Source organism: Grus americana, chromosome 2 (genome assembly GCF_028858705.1).
Source record: "Grus americana isolate bGruAme1 chromosome 2, bGruAme1.mat, whole genome shotgun sequence".
Lineage (NCBI taxonomy): Eukaryota > Metazoa > Chordata > Aves > Gruiformes > Gruidae > Grus > Grus americana.
This window is the reverse complement of record NC_072853.1, coordinates 131,826,918-131,847,749: the sequence shown is the minus strand read 5'-3', so window position 1 is coordinate 131,847,749 and position 20,832 is coordinate 131,826,918. Positions and strand designations below refer to the sequence as shown.

The following is a 20,832-nucleotide window of genomic DNA, read 5'->3' as shown; positions in this document are numbered from 1 at the left end:
TGCCAGGTTAGTTTGGAATTCCTTGGTAAAACTACTTTAACTGTACCGAGCACTTTCAGCAAAGACATTTAACTGTGTGGTACTTCCTTAGACACAAAGTCTGCTCAAATTTAAGCTTGTACTAAAGCTCTTAACATCGGTGGCAACAGGATACTACTTTTGTATTTTATTTTGCAGTAACAGATCAAATAACTGTTTCCTTCTTTCTTTCTCTCTCTCCACCTCCTTGTGAAGCTTCGATGTGCACAAGAAGTGCCCTCTCTGCGATGTGATGTTTCCGCCTAACTATGACCAGAGCAAGTTTGAGGAGCACGTGGAGAGCCACTGGAAGGTGTGCCCCATGTGCAGTGAGCAGTTCCCGCCTGACTATGATCAGCAAGGGTTTGAGAGGCACGTTCAGACGCACTTTGATCAGAACGTATTAAATTTTGATTAAAATCACTTTGTTTTGCAGTGTAGCTTAAAGAAAAAAAAAAACCCAACCCCAACTTTGAGTAGTCCACCTACGGAACAAAAACAGCGCAGCTTTTCTGTAACAGCGCAAACTTCTGCCTGAAAGCTGATGTACTCTCATGGGAGCCGTGATGAATCATGGCTGTAAGCTGCTATTGGGTTATCTTCTCTCTCTAACATTATACTAAACTCCCCCACAACACCCCACCTTGTTGTGTGTGTAGCTATTTATTCCTCTACTCAGTGGAATTTGTAAGGACATGGGAATGACTTAGCCTGAGAAAAAGAGAGACCAGTTTCATGATGCTCTTCAGCTACTTCACAAAAGCCACCAAAACCCCTGGGGTTTCTCTTGCCCATGACACCTGAGGCGTGATTAAAAATGTAATAACCAGATGTTTCTCCTAGCAAATGTATGTAGTTTTTCTTTGAGTAACAGTTAAATCAAAAAGTTACTTAACTTACCCTACGAAAATATAGTTTTCTAGTACACTTCTGAAATGTAGATGCATGTACTGTGAGATTACATGCTTGCAACAAAAGTAATGGCAAACACTTCAGTTTTACATATAGAATGTTTGCCGTAAGGGATAATGTTAAATTCAGTACGTTATACCTTAAGGCAGTATTTTGGAGTTGAATGAAACTGCTGTGCTTAAATGCCTAAAAGTAATTGTTCAAAAAAAAAATCATTGCTGTTATGTTGCAGTTGCATTCAGTAGAAAATACCATTCTATTTTCACAACAGTGAATTGTGTTCCTTTTGGCTTCGGGCTTTTAAAACCTTCTGCATTTTAACTTTATGTATTTCTTTCCGGTAAGTAAAAACGTGTGTATATCTAAACATTTTATATTTACTTTAACTGTATTAAGTATATTTGCTTTCCACTTGTTGTACAGTAGTCTTGTTACATTAAAGGCAAAATTATTCATGGAGTCAGTGGTCCTTTTTTTTCCTGCTGCTCATTTTGAAATAAACCAGAGTTCAGGCATTACATACTTGCAGAAGATGTTTCAGCTCTGTGACAGAAACCGTTGCTCATGTCTATTTATGCTCTTTATTTGAGAGACTCAGGGATTCAGGTTTTCAGTAGCTTCTCTTGCCTGCAGTTCTCTTGTGAACATACGCAATATTCTGTTCAGTGTGGGATTTATTAAAAGCTGCATGACACAGATAAATTGCAGTGTCTTGGGTAGCAGTTACTCCTGCAGTCCTCTGTGTTCTAAGTAAGTCTTAGATTTTTTTTTTTTTAACAGTGAATTTCATGTCAAGAGATGGTCTGAGGGAAGCACAGAAGTACTGAAAGACTATTTTGTCAATTTGTTTTCTTACCGTAACTCAACAGCATGTGAAAACAGTTAGAACAGGCTATAAAACCAAAATCTTTTTAGTTAGCATGTTAAAGACTTAAAAAAAAATCTGAGGTTGGTGTCCTGCACAGGCAGGAGAACCTCAAACCCTGACTGTGCCAAAGCAGAGGCTTCTCTTAGGTGTGTGTATATACAGGGAGCTATGACAGTGTTTGCATCAAATACCAATACCAAACCCTCACCCAATTAAAATTTTAATGATTTCTCCTTTCAGAGCAATAGCCACTTCATTGCTGAAAGCCTTCAGAAGAAAGGTAACCCTCAGCCCACCATAAAAAGGGCTGCTGTGGCATCAGTACAAATTTTATCTGGTCACCTGAGCCCTGCTGCCATGTTGGAAAGAAAGAGCCCCTGCCACCTCAAGTTCTTTTGACTGATTACATCAAAATGCTCCATTTTTGTTCCTCCAGACTGTGTAATTTTGTGCATTAAGGGTGTAGTGCTTAAGTTGCTTCAAGTGGGTTTTTTTTTTTTTTTTGACTACAGGGTTTGATGATACCAAAGTAAAATATACAAATAAAAGTGTACATACAGCCCAAGACGTTAACTCTTCAGGAAGTTAGGAACAGGCACAGAGCAGTCTCTTTAGGTCAGAGGCAGTTTATTTTAAATGTGATTCGATTTACATTTATAAGCAGCTTTCTTGACAGGAATTCTTTAAGTTGCCTTCAGTTCTAAAACAAACCTCTGTTGCTTTCAAACTTAAAGTACTTTGTCCCCAACAAAACATATGAAAATATAATTTAAAGCACACTTTTCACAGACACGGTACAATACATTCACTATACACAGTATAACAAAATAGTCCCATCTTTACCTGTTTAATAATACTGTCACAATGAATAGGTAAATAGAAACTGGAATTTCATTTTTATAGTTGAAAGGAATTTACATGCAACAATGACGTTTTACGACTGTTTAGCTGTTGAACGAACTTACCCAGCCTGTAGTTTCTTGCACTAGGAGCAGAGCCAAAAACAAGTTTGTTGGCCAGATCTGTTGCCAAAATTGGGGAAGGGGGGAAGCGGCCACCTGGGGCTGGTGTGCACCGCTCATGCGCATGTCTGGATCAGCCTTTAAACCTGGCTGGCAGCGCCCTATGATACAGGCACCAGCACCTCTCTAAAGTTTGAAAAAGGGATGTTTTATTTCAATTTGGGTGATGCCTAAGTGTTTTAAAGAGACTTTTACTCCTCTGGAGAATAGGTAATTATCTTTACCAAGTCTTCCTTTAAAGCTTTGGGAAAAAAAAAAATACAGGGAAAGCTCATTCCTCCTGTATTTGAGCTTTCTTTTGCACATAAAAGACCAGGAGCTAAGCAAAGGCGATTGCTGTGTTTGTTTACAACAGTGAGTTCCTCCCTAACCCTCATGGAGTACGAGGTGTTTCTGGGCTGGGGTGCCCACCTCGGCTCCAAGAATAGCACTTGTGGGAAAAGAGTGCTCAAGGCAGGGTGGCGAGCAGCAACCGCTCGGGTATGGTCCAGACACAAAGCGCTCTCGGGGTGGCTTTTGGTTTGAGTCAGTCTCTGACCACCTGCTGCAAGAAGCACTTAATCTTCAGTAAGGCTCATATGTCATATTTCAGCAAAATTAAATGTAAAGCTAAACAGACACTTCCAAATGGAATGCAGTGACCTACAAGGAGAAGCAAAAAAAAAAAAAAAGGCACAAAGAAAAATCTCAAATACAAAGAACACGAGGGAGAGGCATTAGAAACTCCCTTAGCACAAATAACGGACCTCCTTAAACCATGCGTAGAATTTTTAATTTTTATTTGCAACCACAGGCACATGCTCGTACGGTAGTTGCAAGAATTGGCAACACATAAAACATTAAATCTGTTGGCAATAGAGAACTACAAAGTGCTTTAAAACTTCATCTGAGATGAAGAAAATTGTTTCTCACACACACATAAATTTGCACTTAAGTATTTCCAAGTGTCTTTCTAACAGATAGCTCAGGGGTAAATATTTAGTTGGACTGGGATATTGGTCCTCAAAAGTTTGATGGGCATGAACATAATATGACATCTTGTACAAAAAAAAAAAAAAGTAATAATTTCTAACACTAAAGTGATTGTTTACTAGTTCAAATGGCAAGATTTTCAGCATTTCAAGAGGGGAAAAAAAAAAGATTTGCAAGATAATATAAAATACAGCAAGCACACCTTTTTATGTATGTTATTTAAGTATGAAAATATTTTTAGCATATTATGTTAAACATTCTTTCTTATTTATATTTCCATTACCTAAAAGACTTGCTACTCCACTGATAACTCCATTATGTAAGGCATGTTAACTAGAGTTTGACGAGGGTGGTTTGGTTTTGGTTTTTGCACACACATTGACAGATGCATCAAAAGTCGTCATCACATTACAATCTTGAAGGGATGTCAGTGCCAAGCTCTCCTCCTCTCACTCCTGTTCAACGCTTCAGTACAACTAAATATGCAACGCCCTCCCCCCCCCCCCCCTTTTTTTTCTGTTTCGGAGAAAAATGTTCTGAAGAACCTATAGCTTTTATAGCACCTTATCTCAAAGAAATGAAAATGGGTATGATGATTACATGTGCAAATGTACAAAATCATTAACCCTACAAAGAGACATCATTCCAAAATTACAGAAAATCTTAAAGCATGCATTTAATTTTTTTAAAGGGTTGCTGAATGCTTCCCCTGAAAAAGGTGGCTGTTCTCAAAATCAGCAACTGCTGGTGAGGATTTCTTGGCACATTTGTGACCAGCATGTTATTGCTGCATCTTCCTGATAATCTCAGCAGACACGGGGGGGTGGAAATTGATTGTGTGGTGCCGCAGGCCCTGAGCTGTCTTGTAACTCTTTCCACAGCGACATTTGAATGGTTTGCGTACGCGGATTTGTGTTCTGTGGCCGTTCTTGGCGTGGTACTTTATACCGTTCACATTCTGTGAGGGAGAAAGTACAATGTTAGTGGTTGAGTGGTCTGGTAATGGCTTGGCTTCCTGTTAAACAAAAATTGATGAACCTTACAGGCAAAATCACCCAAATCGCTCAGAACTCCTGCGAGGTGTTACACATGTACTGGGCTTTCAAAATACAAGGTGGGGTAAGAAGGAGAATAGTCTGTGTGCTTCCAACACGTGACATTCATCTACCTGGGGAATCGTGATTTTTATCTCCCAATGTATGGCACTTTCCAAAAAATACCAGTTAATGAGATCACACAGAGATGCTCTTTGCTTCCCCTTTTTTTTTTTCATGTAGCATTGACAAATTTTATTCAGAGGTTCATTTAGAAGCAAACAAAGAATTGGCATGAAGACTTGAGTCACACTTCTTCAAAAAGCTGAAGCTCCCCCCATGGTGTGTTTGTTCCGTTTTGTGTCATTGTTTCTAGATATGTCTTTAGGCACCAGCAAATTCTGGTAGTTTACACATTGTCTCCAAAGAATTAACTGCAGGGAACACTTAACTTAAAGAGTTACACAGGGCACTTAGAAAATAATCCAGAGAAACCATCTTCAAAATAGCTATTGTTTGGGAATACTCTATAGCTAAAACTAGAGAACCCATCTCCACTGTTGTTTGGAGAGAAAGAACAAAAACCAGCACCACACCACACTTACCCTTATGCTGACAGAGTTGGGAAATGGGCAGCACTTTTGCTAGATTGATTAAGAACCTTACTAAACATACATCTAAATTGTACCCCTCTCCTCCTCCTCACATCTTTCTGGCAAAAGTGGAAGAAGCTGTTGCGGTCTCGCTAGTACGCGATACTGCTTGATGTAGGGTTTGTCCTACTGGAGTCTCTTATCTGCTTCCACTAAAAGAGCTTGGATTTTTGGATAAAAGAGAAAAGGCAAACTGTCTTTCATTAGAGCTTCTCCTAGGAAGAAAAAAGATGTCAAGACAATTTGTGACAAGATACAGCTCTGAGGCTCTACTGTGTCCTCTCTAGTGTTTCTAGATACATATCTCGAGGTTTTTTTTTTAAACTATTAAAAAAGCCAAAATCAGTTAACGGCATGGATATTAATTAACCCACTAAATTAAAAGTTTCAGGGATTTTGTCTTTGCTGAACCACCGCCTGGTGTTCCACACACCAAAAGTCCCCTTGGCTCTTTTTAAACAGCAAGTTCAGTTTTATTAACGTGCAGCTTACAGTAAGTGGAAGCTCCAGCTTGGAACTTGCAGCAATTAGACAAGTTAGACAAGCTGTTTAAAAAAAAAAAAAAAAAAAAAGGGGAAAAGAAAAAGCCTTCAGTAAACAGAACGGAGCTACAACTCCTAAAACTCCACAAGACTCTATATACATCAGAAAGCAAACCCCAGAAAGGCAGAAGCTTAACCTCTTCACAACCACTCTCCTGCCAGCACTTCCCTTTCTCCTCCCCTACTTTCTAATCTGACTTCTGAGTGAGAATCTCAAGCGTTATGTCCCATTCCCGACCGACAGCCTCCTGGGTGCTGCCATCCACTGCTCTGCTCTCAACACAGCAAGCAAGAGGAGCGTAAGGAACTTAAGCTCCCATCAGGAAAGCAGGGAGGAGTGTAACTGCAAGAGAAACCGCCCAGTCTCCCAGATAGCTGCGGTGTTCTCACAATGTAAAATGCTGGTCCTTATTTATTACACGTCAGTTGTGCCACTGCAGCAATGCATTTTTAATCTTTAAGCAAAACCAGTTCTCCGGTTTCAATCATAAAGCTGAGCATGGTACCATTCTTGTCAGAACTCATAACACCCAGTGGAGTCTGTACCGCTGAGTGGTGTTTGAGGGCAGCCTGAGTGCCTGGAGAGGTTGATTTGTGGAAATCCTTTAGAAAGAAAAACTTAGCCTAAAATACCCACCCTGGAAAAAGGGTGCAAGCTTCCAAGCAACTGCTCTGCCCACAAATTCACGCTTCTCTCCTCTAGAGCACCCAGGCACTGAATCCTCACTTGAAGTTGCAAACCCAGCCCCCAAATTGTCCTTTACACCCTTAGTGATACTGGAAAACTCCTGCACAGCTGTCACCTGAGCTGTGGGAGATGAGAATCATCAGTCTCCAATACAAACCAGACGTACAAATATGAGCCTTTTGTACAGGTTAGTTCTGGGTGACGAGTGTTCAGAGGAGGTAGAAGACTGTAGCACCAAGACAGCCAAGAGCACATCAAAGCTACAAACCATCCTCAAGAGCAGTCAAGCGAATTCCCTGCAGGTTATCTGGGGTCCTGAGGCAGCTTTCACACAGTTACAACCTTCAGCACCCGCAGGACCGTTGGGGTGAGGGGGTCAGGGATGTCACTGATGGCGTGAGGACTGTCATAGGGCATCTGTCAACATCTAAGCACTGTTAAGGACCTGTGCCTTCAAAGAAGAGAAAATCTGGGGGTAACCTGCTTAAGTTTTACTACTGCAGTGAAATTTTGAAAACAAAGTTAGCCCCAAACATATATGTAATTTTGGAAACTACAGAAACCTGCTTAGACTTTTAATTTTTGTAAGAAATCACTTTAAGATACTTTCAAACTACTATCAATTGCTGCAGATGCCATAAATCCGCAGTCACAAATCTCCTCACTGTTCCATGTCAACAGTACTCTTCTCGTGATGCAGGTTTTTCAGTGATGCACCCAGCCTTAAGTACAGAGTACGCCATGTGCTTTGGTGAAGGGGGGAAAAGTACTTTCAGGCAGAAAAAATTAAGGAAATGCTAAACCAGAAAACTACATGGAATTAATTTGGCCATGGAAAGTTTGAAAAACAGTAAGCCTCGCAGAGTATGAGGAACTAGTGTAACACGAAATTTGACCTGTACTCCTGTCCAAAAGAAAACTGTTGTTAAAATTACAGTCAACTCTTCAGCACTTTTTCCACTGCTGTAATGTAAACACGTTGTTGTATGTCTGGGTTGAGTTTCTTGAGGTATGGCAAAACCCACTGCCAAACTCATACATCACTTTTATTGCGCTAGTTACTTACGTTGCTCATTATTTACTCTTACAAATGATTGAGGAAGAAGATGGCAGTATAGAAAGGCACTCTAAAATCTCAAACAGGAGGAAACAATTATTAACCTGGGACCAGATCAAGAGGAGATACGGAAGTTTAGACTGGCACTACCTGGTTTGCATGGACACAAGGGCACTTGCTGGGCAGGGCCCCTTGCACGGCAGTCAGTACTCACGAGGCCGCTATACCGCAGAAGGTGTGGGAGCTTGCCACCCCCTTCATGTAGGAACACAGACAACAAGGATGGTTTGGGAGGTTTCTTGTTTCAGACTTGGACATTCACATATGTTTTTCTATCTCCTGGCTGCTTCTCTTGAAGTTTTCCTTGTGGGTCCGGTTCCTCTTTGCTCAATGTGCAAGCTCTGGCTTGCTCATTTCTTTCAAGTAAATTCCCTTCTTTCCCTCTCTCACATCAATATTCTCCCTCCCTAAGCTCTGCCGAGTCTCGCTGCTCTTAGATCAGCCTTCCCGGGGGTTTGCCCAGCTGACTGGCCAAGGACCCTCGTCCCATTACCTGCCAGAAAGACAAGCCCAATGCCATGGCATTCTTGAAAGATACCACTTCCCCTCTTGCCCAAAGCCAAAAAGCAGTCATGCATATAAGCTACATTTTGCATGCATGGAAATCTGTTATTCTTTTATTATTGTATTTTGCACCAACTAGAAAAAATATGACAAATAGTCTAGGGTTTTCTCTATAATAGTATATAGGCATTATTTGTGGGGTTTTTTTTTCTATTTATCTATTATGTATTAAATTTCATTTGGTCTTTGGAAGTTGCCTGAATACGTTTATCTACATCATATACATATTTTGAATGTCCTTCTCCAGAGCTAAACCCCAAATTACTAGCACACATAGGTGGTATTGAATAAAAGGAAAACTAATTGCCAGCTTCATAAATCCACACGTTTGCTCCTACAGGTGGCATTTTGCAAAGCATGTTAACTACTCAAAACCCACAGACTCCTGGACAGGGCATTTAATTGGGGATGTAAATCAAAAATCTGGTGAAGGTGAACTCCACAGGAGGATAAGATCTTTGGGTTCCTCTGAATCATGCAAATGATTTTCTAAAAATCAAATTTAAGGCATCAAATAAAAATCATATATATAAAAAGAAATCCATAAATGGCAAACGGTAAAATACTTATAATTTGTTCTCTGTGTCAGTACCCATAATTAAGAGAAGAAGAAAGCAAGCTTCAGGAATTAGTTCAGAGGCTAATAGTTTAAGTGTCTAGAAGTCAGTGTGCTCCAGATTAATTTCACCGTTTCTGACTATCCCACAAACAAATGTACATACAATTAAAAAGTTTTTTCCCCCCAGAATCTTCGGCTCCTCAGGAAAATCTATGCCATACTATATATAGAGTACCAATACACATTATAAGCAAGCAATTTTATTTCTTAAGAAAAAAGAAAGTTCCTGAAGAACAACTAAAGTTTATGACTCACTTCTTCTGCACTGCCTACGGGAAACTGCCAAGAGATGGCAGCTGGGCAGGAGGCCAGGAGGGTCTTCTGATACTCATCTGGGCTTGTGTATAAACATGTTCTCATTACAGTTTCCATTGTCCACCCCAGACCGGTCCTTGGGAGTATTTGTTGTACTCATTCTTGTCTTATTTACCTTTCCATAATGATTTTTCAGTGCAGAGGCCATCTTTTATCCTTGTACATTGTTTGCAAAAAGGAGCCCCATCCCTACTGGGTCCTTTAAGCAGTACTGTAATACAAATAACACATCTAAAAATAACATTTCTGCTTCTCAAACGTACGTCACCTAAGGCCAGACAAAAGAAAACTGTGTATATCCTCCTTTCCTCCTTGCTCCCTAAAGGAATGCATCCTTTTCTCAGCTGTAAAGTGAGCCCGGCAATTACTGTATGTGCATGTCCGTGTTCCTGTTTGGAGCTCTATAATTGTTTTACAGCCCTGACTGTGATTATCCAGTACCCACCAGAAAATCCCAGTGCTTTGATCACAGGACTCCCTACCCAGACTCTGCAAATAATTCATCAGAGAAAGGGGTTAAGCAGAAGGAAGATGAAGAGGAAATAAGAAACACAGCTGACACTAAGCTAAAAGGAAGGAAACAAAGATAAAAATGTAAAAAGACAAAAAATGAGGCTGAAAAGAAAAAAGGGAGGAAACAGGCCACTGAAAAGAGAAATGAGGTGAGGCAGAGTTTAAGGAAATGTGTTTTCCTATCAGGACTAAACAGAGGTGAGTTTCTTAGGAAAATACAGTAGTTTTTATTTGCTGCTGGTCTGTCGGCCTCTCTAAGGGTCGTTAATTTGTTCCCTGTCCAAGTGTTCTAACATTAATGGTGTACAAGATACCCCTTAGACAGTCCTCATGCATTTGAGATGAAGGTAGTGAGATAGCAGAAGCAGGCAGAAACAGATTGCTTATTTGGGCAATAAAAAGACAGAGGGCTGGCAGTCAAACAGAGAACAGACAGGATATAGCAAATTACAGGGTTCTCCTTCTAGCCTTTGCCATTAAGTGAATGTTTTCTGCAATGCATAGATGCCCTGCGGGCACAGCGACTTCTAACAATCAACATGGCTTGTTTGCTTCCTGAGCTAGGGATTTAGCTTTTATACTACACCCTTCATCCGGTACAGCTTCTACCACACACACACACAAAATATTAATCTTGAATAATGTGGGTATATCTGCAAAGCAACACTTGCAAATAGTCTGAAAACATCTTTGCCTTTGCCCTGTCCCTGGAGATCTTCAATTTTTCCTGTACCTGAAGAGCAGAACAACCACTACATAGTTCAGGCTAATCTCTGCAAAAAAAGACTTGTATGTCGCTAAGAAATGAGCACACTGCTTTCTTGATCATGTTTTGAGTAAGTATTCTCAGTATTAACTGATCTGTATACGAACCGGAGTCTTGTGATTTGCTGCTATGGGAGCTGCCCTCGTCCAGAACAGCTGCAGCATCACTGAAACATGTTTTTGTCCACTACACGGTTTCATGCAGTTTATTCATTCTTGTCACAACTGTTTTATCTCAAATGTTACTGGTCTTCCTATATTTCTCTTTCATATTTCTGTTATCTTTTAAGACCCTACGTTTCAATTATTTAAAGGAGAAGCCATAAAATAAAATTAGCATAAAACCAACCCAACCACCTCTGCTTTTTCTAGGGTATAGGTCAGTGGTTGAATTTTCCAGTACATCATGCAAAAACTTCAGAAAATGACTTAGAGGAACTGTGCCAACATGCTATTTCTGTTCCCAAATGTCAATGACTATAGATACCATACCGAACCATACCATACTGAACAGCCCAAACTGTTCAATACAATTTCATCTGTCTCTGCACCGGTTCACGTGAAGCAATACTCCTGTCCTCACAACATCGTGACATGTTCTATACCAGCCAGCTCAAGGTTCAAAGTTAAAGGTGTTTCACTCCCATAAACAGACAAAAATTTCTCATGACGGAGAGTAATTAAAGAGGTAGGGATAGGATAGGGTGGGGTGGGTGGGAATTGTTTCCCAGCATGTCACACAGACTCAGACCCAGGGCAGAATGATGCCACAATTTCTCTGAGGCTCTGCCTTCCTGAGGTGACCTCTGACTTGCAAAACATGAACCACCATCTCTCGCACCTCACCTTTACCAGGAAAAGTATGCTGGGCACAGTTTCACTAAAGGAGAGGCAGTATTTCTAGCAGTTACGCAGAAGGAATTCATTCTGGCACTGATGGGCAGAAGCTTTTTATTTAGTGTCTCTGAAAGAGACCCAAGAGATTATTTTGCTGATAGTACCTCCTGCATTCTGCAGTTAATTTGTCTACGTAATAGAAAGCTAGTTAAAATGTGTGAAGCAAAAGAGTCACTATATGTAATTTCTCTTGATAGACAGGGATGCAAAAGGCTGCAGCCTTTGTAAAATTGGTAACTTGGCTGTGCTTGAGAGGAAACCAGTGAATAAAATAGGTACTCTGCTACAATACCACAAAAATAAACATGAAAAGTCTATTAAATGACAAAGGTATAAATTGATTTTAGAGGGTTTTTTCCCCCCCTCACTACATCAGCAGGAAATAAGGTAGGTCTGCACTACTGCTTACCTTGTATCTTTTTTTACATCCAGGAACAGGACAGGCAAAAGGTTTCTCATCCCCTCCATTCATGCACATTGAACTAAGGATAGCTTCAGAGCTGATAGCACTTTCTGTAGTCCAGGACTCATCACTGTCTGATTCTTCATAGTCTACTTCCTCCTCATCATATTCACTACCTAGAAAAGCGGAGTAGTGAGATAAAACAAGAATAAATAAGAGCACAGCAAGATAACACATTCTGCATTTATTACATCAGTTACAATGACTTGTAATTTCCCCACTTTTGTCTTTGCTGGAAGACAGTTATTTTTAATTTTATAAACCTATCTTTCTTATAGTTATTTATTCCTTCATAAAGACACCAGTGGTTCTTTTTCTAATAACCAGGACAGGCATTATCAATATATCTTCATAAACTGTTAACTGTGTGGCACAGAAAGTTCAAAGCACTGATTTTAAAATGCAGTTTCATTACTCCTCAAACACCAGGATCCTTCCTTCTTTCCCAGTGCTCGAACAGAAAATGTGGTTTCCCCCCCCCCCCCCGCAATTAAAGCTAATTTTAAGGCTTTTCTTTATGCAATACAATACTGAAGAGCATAATTCTACAGATCATAAACAGTGTAAAATAATATGTTGACAAGTCCTAATGCATTTACTAGCCCTTTGGAATTAATAGGAATTATAGCACAACATTAATAAGAATTATATTGTAGCAATTATAGTTGTGAAATTCATTCCCTCAGGTGTGGGGATAAATTGCATTGTGTGGCTGCCCTGAACAGACCGCATTATGTTCCAGATATGCTACGACAGCCATTTGAGCAGCTGGTGCTGAGTTTATTTATTATTTTTAATTGCAATAACTATTAATGAAATTCTCTGAAGAAGTTAAATGTGAAACAAGAGAAATTAGGAAAGCAGAATTCCAACTATAAGACTACAGTAAAAATAATAAAAAAAAGCAGGGGAGGGAAGAGCCCCAGCTGATTAAAAGGAAAATATATGCACAAAGAGAGAGAGAGGGAAAGCTGAGGGGAAACTTCTGCGGTGTCAGCAGGAGGTGGTGCTGTGTTTCCCCTCCCCTTTCTTTTTTTCCCTTCCCAGCTCTGCTAAATTTTATCCTTTCTGCTGAAAGACGATTTGGCTCCGAGTGCTGGAATAGCTCCTGTTATTAAAGACAGTTATGTGACATTTGCATGGCTCTATTTGCTTCCCTCATATGCCCTTTAAGTGCATGCCTCTAAGCAGCTCTACGGACTGAGAGGAAAATGCAGACAGATGCCTTACGGCGCTTTAAAAAAGAAACATCCCGACTTCGCAAAGAAAACCCATACTGCAATGTACAGCTGGGTCTTTGGGATTTTTTTGCTTCTAGCGAAACTAAATATACAGCTATCATCTCTAATTTTTCCCTCTGGATTTCCCCTCCCCTCGTACTCTCGCTCAGACTCGGCACCTCTCCGTCATTGAGTCCAAACGCATGTCAACTGGTAGCTGCAAGTACTCAGGGCTCCTGAGCTTTAATCAGATACTGTAAGTTCGCTTACAGATGTCAGGCTATCCACATTTCTTTCCTGTGGTTTTCATCCATACAGGGTGGTGCGCAGATGAGGAAAGATGGATGGTTTCCCACCGTCAACAACTGTCGACATGAGTGCACGCACACACGCTCTGCAACACATCTGGAAAATTCTGCCCTGCTGACTGTGACTCCTTATCCCACACCGAATGAGCAAAAGCCAAAGAAAGCATTATTGACCTCTTAAAATATTTCTGAACTCTAGGAACAGTTACCTAAAATGAAGTTAAGAGTTGTTATAGTTTAATTAACTAATAAAAAAATGGAGGCAAAACCACAACTCTGCTTCTACGATTTCCTGCCCTTGATTGTATCTTGATGGAAAAAATTCCTCAAGCTGTTCCTTCAAACTTTTTAGCTCAGTGGGTTTTTTTTTAAGCAAATGCAACAGAAAACTCTATTGTAAATACATGTATGCAGTCATAGGATGAGAAAATATACAATTCTAAACACTGATACCAACAATTTCTGCCATAATAACCCCCTCTTGTAAGCCCCCTTAAGAAGGGATGATTTTCTCACAAACAGGATTTTTTCCTCCTAAAGAAAACATCATTTGAGACTGTACGACATCTACTAAGGATATCACTATTTCCCGTAATAACAAGGAGCATGCTTTTATAAAACAACAATCAGTGCTTTATAAAACTTAATATACAATATGGTATATAAAGGAAAAGATACACAGAACAGTGGGGAGAAGCAGCAATCATTGTAATAATGGATTTCCATAGGTTTTCCTGTACTTTCAGGGCATCCTTTTAATTTTTCTAAAAACTGTACAGTAAGACCCAAATCTGTAACAACTTTTGCCTGTGCTTCACTTACAGGTAGACACATTGAAGGAGAGAGGCAAAACAAACCAAAATGTGTGCGTAAGCATCTGTAAGGTCAGACCATCCTTATGGTTTTCTTTTAATTAGCTTACCTGAACAAAAATGGAAAATTTTGTCTAGTATAGTCAAAAGAGTTGTTTAAACAGTATAAGCAAATGCTCCATTGTCTTAAGTTTTTAAGTCCAGACTTGTCACTACAGATTTTACAAATATGATGAGCTTTTTCAAGTATGAATAACCATAGAAATACAGATTTTTTTTCTTGCACAAAACAGTAATACTAATGGTGCCAAGTACCTGAAAGACATATTACTTTACACAAAGCTGGAACTGCAATTTATCACTGCTTTTATCTGATAATATCCTACTGAATCAATTGCTTGTTAAAAAAAAAAAATTAAAAATCCCAAAATGTATTTAAGAGGGTCCTGGTATAAACAAATGCAAAAAACCTTACTGTCTTGAAAAAAATTCATTAGCAATAAAAATTTATCCTTTAAATAATTATGTTGTTTCAGTTGCCATAGAAAAACAACACCGATTTAGTCAGGCTTTTAACTGATTCCGCCTCAGAATTTAATTTCCTCAGTTGTCAGTGTCTAAGAGCAGCAACCCATGCGGTGCCTCACTGATTGCATGCAACACATCAGGGAGTGGGGGGGAGAGAGGAAAAACAAAAAGCACAACACACAGGTTGGCGCTGCCATAATAAACAGCCTCTAGATGAGGTATTTTAATTAAGTACTGTAAGGCCGAGGATGGTGGCTTTGCAAAGCCGTTCCCACGCCGAGCAGGCGTCCCTGGCCCTCAGCTACACGTCAGGTGTACAAACTGCAACCCGAGCTGCCGGCTGTCGCTGGCTCCTTCAGGCAGCTTGCCAGGGTACCAGCAGTGCGCTGAAGGGGAAGCGCACAGCAGCGCACTTTGATCAAGATATAGCTTGCTTGCTTTTTTTTTTTTTTAACGTGGTTGGGATTTCACAATAACAATTGTAAATATTTACTTTTAAAAAGGAAAACAAAATCAGCACCTTTGCATCTGACCTATGGCCTGTTCCAGGGTGTAACAACTGCGTGACTTGGACAAGTATTTGCAATAACTCTTAAGAGAGCTCCAAGAGAGCTGGCTCGTTGATCTCCGCTTGGACACTGCCACGCACGTGGAAAACAGGATGCTCTGCTGGGGCACACTGCCCTTCTGAGGGACCGCAGAGCCGCTCCTCTAGCCCATGTGCTAATGGCCTTACTGTTTGTTGTCATGCAGTACTCAAAGGAAAAATATCAGAATTGAGTTTCAGAAGTCTGAATATCAAAAAACTCCCCCCAAAGTCAACAACACACATTTCCTCTGGAGAGGAAAGGGTGATAGAGAAGCACATGCTTTCAGCAAGGTGATGTACAAATAAACAATACTATTATTGTAACTAAATACTAGTTCTACAACAGCAAGAAAACTGTCTTCTCCACCTCTCTCCTCTGGTAATGTTCTTTCTGAGGCTCCTTGCTAGCTAGCTCATTGCTTTTTACCATATCCAGTTTCATCACCTGGCTTTCATTCAGAGACTCTCCATAGTTCTACCTCAGTCTAACCTAAACCCAATGTTTTTGTCGTCTAAATGACTCAGTAACATCCTCCTAATACTGTCCTGCCATCGCATGCCATATGCCTTCTGTCCTGGCCCACAAAGCCATTTCCCCGTCCTCACTCCAGTGGCCCTGCCAAAAGGCTCACTGCCCCCAGCAGATTAAAAAATAAAACAAAACAAAGGCAAGGAAAGAATGCTAGCTTTGGGGTTTTTTTCTGGAATTTTCCATGCTGAGACAATGCCACCGCCCCTCAAAGAGGAGGTGGACTCCACTGGTGGAGATGGACTTTAGGTGGACACCACAAGGCACAGCTGGCATAGAATGCTGTTTCAGAGCCAGGTATTACATAAAATTACTAGTTATGAAAAGACAGAAAACATACAGGGTCACAAAATATTCTGGCAAGTTATTCCTCTTTTAATTTTTATGCTGTGTTTAAACAGAACCCATCACAAGTAAGAAGGCTGGCTGCATCATAGCAGTTTATTTGCCAAAAGTAAACACATGCAGGAAAAGGGATCATGATTACTGCCTGCATGGTAAGAAGTCTTTGTAGTGTGATGAAAAGCAAATTGCACCATATAGACTTGCTCTACCTCTTCTTCCAGTTTTGCTGTTGAAATCGGCAAGAACATCACTTAATCCTACAGCAAACATCTCGCCTCTTGAATGCCCATCTACTACTTTTTCCAGTAGATGAAGTCAGTAATTTAAATAGCTCAGAAACGCTTTGCAGAGAGTTAATCATTTGACATTCTGGAATAGACAACATCTCAGCTACACTGCTGAATATCTGCAGCCTTATCTTTTATGTTTCTGGGGTTTATTTGGTATTCACACCACTGTAGCCAAGATAAATTCTGCCTTTTGTGTGAGTGAAATCATTCCACAGTGCGATTTACAGAGGATTTTTCCCCTCAACTTTGAATGAATCTTGGTTCTATCAGGTGCACATCACTTGTAGTTATGTCTTTTTTAAATCTAAAGACTTCTATACTGTGCTTTGAAATATAAAAAAAGACAAAGCTGATGAAAACCAGCACAAGCTGTGTGTGCCATTACAATGAATATGATCTATCTTGACCTCAGATCAAGAACATTACGAGTTCTTCCTCTCTCCTCCCATGAAAACAAACCCAAAACATCCTTGCCAATGAATTTTGTGACCAGAAAGCATACATTTAAGTATACAATGAATAACTATGAGCAAATAGCTTACTGTAGTGGGAACCAACATTGCTAGTGTCACTGAAAGTTCATGGTAATTCCAATGATCTCTCATAAAAATTCAGCTTCACACTTTGTCCCGTGCGGGACTTGCAGTTTGTATTTCATAGAAACAGTTTTATGAGAGCACTTCTTATGTTAAGACGTTTGCATTCCCATATACTGTGACAGCTTCCTCGATAAAAGAAGTGAATTATTAATATTATGTGAATTTTGGCCTAAGACTAAAGCACATCTATGGATTTGTCAGACTTCTTCCCTCTGTGCCCATGGATGCACACTGTCTCCTCCACACTCACCAGCAGGGAGAACGTTCCCACAGCTGATACTCATTGTTGATCTAAAGACATATCAACTCATTCAAAATGAAACATTCTTCCTTTCTATAAAGCACAGGAAATAAATGCTAGGGGCAATGAAATAGAAAACAGTTAAATAACGTGCATCATGGCTGCTATGCAAGTCTTTAGTCTAGAAGCTGTAGCAGAACTCTCTCTGCCACAAGCTGGTATGGGTGGCACAATGCATTGGCTCTGCAAACTCAGGCAAAAAATTTCAGACACTGGATCATCCAAACAGACTAACCCAGGGTTTTTCCTTTGCTAGCTTGCTTGTTTTGGGGGTGGGGGAAGAAGGGGACGGAAAGTGTTTTTCAGCATTTGTGAAAGGTCCATTCAAATTAATTTCTTCTATTTTCAAAAATACTTTTATCATCCTAGCCCATGAAGATGATGTAAATACATTTCTAATACAACTGAAGAAAACCCAGAGTAGTTTAAAAAGAGCACTGTGTAGCGCTACAGACACTGGTATTTTAGACTGCAAGGGCAATTCCAGTGTTTTGATTAAGCACCCACATAAAGCGAGCACTAGGTTCACCAGGGTGAAGACTGGAGCCTTTCTTCAGCCAACAGGCACAAGCACACGTGGTTAAAACTTTTCTCTCTGATCCCAGTAAATATCTCTGAACCTTGTTCCTGGGAGAGGCAAATCTGTTCTCAAAGCCAACTGCATGCTTGGCAGCTCTGCTGTCATTCGAGGGAGCTGCTTGAGATGGTTATGGTTTGTCAAATGGGCACTTGCCAAGGCTGGCAGAGTCCCTCTGCGCGATCACAAAAGAGCCATCAAAATGGCAATTACAACTTATTATGGACTTGGCCTTGTGCCGAGCAAGGGGGGGGAACTGCAGGGCATGTCCTGCTGGCTGCTGCCAGCCCCCGCGCAGTGGTTCCTGCGGGCTGTGTGGTCTGTGGCAGTTGCTGCCAGGCTGCTCTCACACACACTTGTGCCAGGAGCGTGTCCCTCGTCTTGCACTTCAGCTGTCACCGCTGCCAGCATCCTACTCTTCCTCATGACACTAGTCAGAGCAGGATTTGGCCAGAAAAATGTCTTCCGGAGAAACCACCCTTCCCTCCAGTCCTCTCCTAGCTCAGATCAAGTATCAAGTGCTAAATAATGAGCTGTTTAGGAACTATTACTACTCAGGAGAACTAATTTTCTATTGTCTCTGGCTGGAGCAAGGCTCAGTTAGCGAATAAGCACCAAGAGAATTTAAAAAATGTACCTTATGTAATGATGTGAATATGGATTCAAATACAAAGAGCAATATGGTTTTTAACGTTATTTTTATGCACAAGGTACTTAAAAGCACCAGAGAAAATAACTTAGGAAAAAAACCCCAAACTTTTTCTTCTTTGTTTGCATCATTTGAAGAGTAGCTTTCAGCCAGTAGGGTTTGCTATTCCAAAGGACAGAACATTTAAGCAAGGAAGGCTAGAGGTAGATGTTTCTGGACATCCTCCACCCTCTCTCACAGTCCAGAGAAATGGCAACTGTAACTTGCGCAGTCACAGAGACAGTCTGAAAAGATACTTTCCACAGCTATTTTGAAGGGTGGTACCTCAAACAGGATGAACCCACAAGCAGTTATGCACCCAACCCATGGATAACCTTGGTGTTTTAAATTAAATGGCAGATAGGTCGATTCCAACATTTCAAATCTCCTTTAGTTTTCATTTAGATGCTCAGTGTAAGCTCATAATGAATTTTAAGTGACTGAAATGTATTCAATGACAAGGTTTGAATCCACTTTGGAAAGCATGCAAACACTTCAAATCCTACGTGTACAACACAGAACCAAATATACTGTATTTTTGTATAGAATGATAGGCTACTCTATATGGGAAATCACCCAAAAATCCTGGAGGTAAAGCTGAAATGATAAAGGTACAAAAGTAACAAAGATTTTTATTTAAAGTACTGTTAGGTGACATTAGTATTATATATTCTTATTCGATGTCAGTACAATTGCAAACTATTTACACATGAGATCTGCTCACCATTTTGGGCTGCAAGAGAAACAGAACTAGTAACGCTCAGGTTAAAAAAAATAGTCCTCCAGAGCCAATATAGGGGTTGATGGAGCAGCTGGACTCTATCTGGCCTTAGGACCAATTGTGTGCCATTTTCTATCTTGATCTATCTGTATCTTGTTATTGGTATATCAAAGAAAAGTCTTTAAAACTTAAACGCAAAAAATCCCAATCCAGAGATTATAAATCCACTAAAAGGGGCTTGCACACCTATATAAACAGATATTTTACAATTTATTGAATGTATAAATGTATGCAAATAAAACATACATGTAATAAGCTAAATAAGAAAAAAAAATATCCCCACTTCCAATTACTTGCGAAACAGCAACACTAATCACAAAAACATGCATGTAAAGAACCGATTCTGGAAAAAACAGTCAACTGATACCACGGCATGTGTTTTGTAGAACAGGACTTTCTGAGAACGCTGCAGAGGTGCTAAAGCAAATTGTTATAATGTCACTGCACAATGTGCTGTTGAGGTTTTATGGTCACACTGCGCCAATAGTCTCAGGAAGTTATTTTGCATTCTTATATAAACTTTTTTCCCAATCCTGTTTTCCACAAAAAAGGGCTTTCAATAATGTACAATCTTCTGTTTATACATAGTACAGGAAAAACATGATAAACCCAAGAACACAATCTCTACTTTAAACATATTTTAAAACTAGATTTCTACAACTTCATGTAAACAAGAATAAGCTGTTAAAACACCAAAAAAGTGCATAACCTTCCTGTAATTAAACGGCAGTGTTTTACACAGCACTTTTTTAAAATCATGAAAATAAAAAAAGTAAATAAATAAATCAATCCAGCAGACCCCTCCCAACTTGAGGCTTAACCTGCAAATTAATGTAACAGTAATAAAACCTTTGCCAGCTGGAATCCTTTCTTTCTCTGGCTTTGGCATGAGCAGCAAGAGCAGGTATATGTTTGAAGAAAAACAAAGTAGGACATTTTCCACCTTTAGTCACAGGATGTTAATTGAACTCTGGCAAATGTTTAAAGATATTCTCAAAATGTTGAAGAAAGAATTAAAACCAGTTGGGGCTGAGAAAAAGAAACAATCCATCCTTCCTTCTCCCTCCTCTCCCCCCAAACATCTGTTCCAAACTTATACTCCAAAAAACACGGCAAAGAACAGTCATAATTAATGTTATTTTGGCTTTTTAGTTGCTAGGCCTGCATTCTGAGGTTAGAAATACAAAAATACAAGTCCAGGGCACTATTACTGTACTTAAGGACTCTCCTGATGCATATTACAAAAAGGCAGTTTTTCTTTTCTCTTCTTTTCCCCTTTTTTCATAAAAAAGAAAAAAAAAAG

General features: G+C 40.0%; 2 protein-coding genes across 5 annotated transcripts in view; one reads left to right on the top strand and one right to left on the bottom strand.

Annotated features, from left to right (window-relative positions):
• Positions 1-1,389, top strand: part of TAX1BP1 (Tax1 binding protein 1) — a 64,205-nt gene extending 62,816 nt beyond the window's left edge. For all 4 annotated transcript variants that reach the window (XM_054814566.1, XM_054814564.1, XM_054814565.1 and 1 more), the window contains one exon: positions 235-1,389. In XM_054814566.1, the coding sequence (XP_054670541.1) occupies positions 235-436 (202 nt within the window). In that variant the 3' untranslated portion in view covers positions 437-1,389. The remainder of the gene's footprint in view (positions 1-234) is intronic.
• Positions 1,390-2,408: 1,019 nt separating this feature from the next.
• JAZF1 (JAZF zinc finger 1) overlaps positions 2,409-20,832 on the bottom strand; it is a 201,992-nt gene continuing 183,568 nt past the window's right edge. The window contains exons 4-5 of the mRNA XM_054818081.1: positions 11,909-12,078; positions 2,409-4,750 (exon numbers count right to left, since the gene is read on the bottom strand). Of these exons, the coding sequence (XP_054674056.1) occupies positions 4,574-4,750; positions 11,909-12,078 (347 nt within the window). The 3' untranslated portion in view covers positions 2,409-4,573. The remainder of the gene's footprint in view (positions 4,751-11,908; positions 12,079-20,832) is intronic.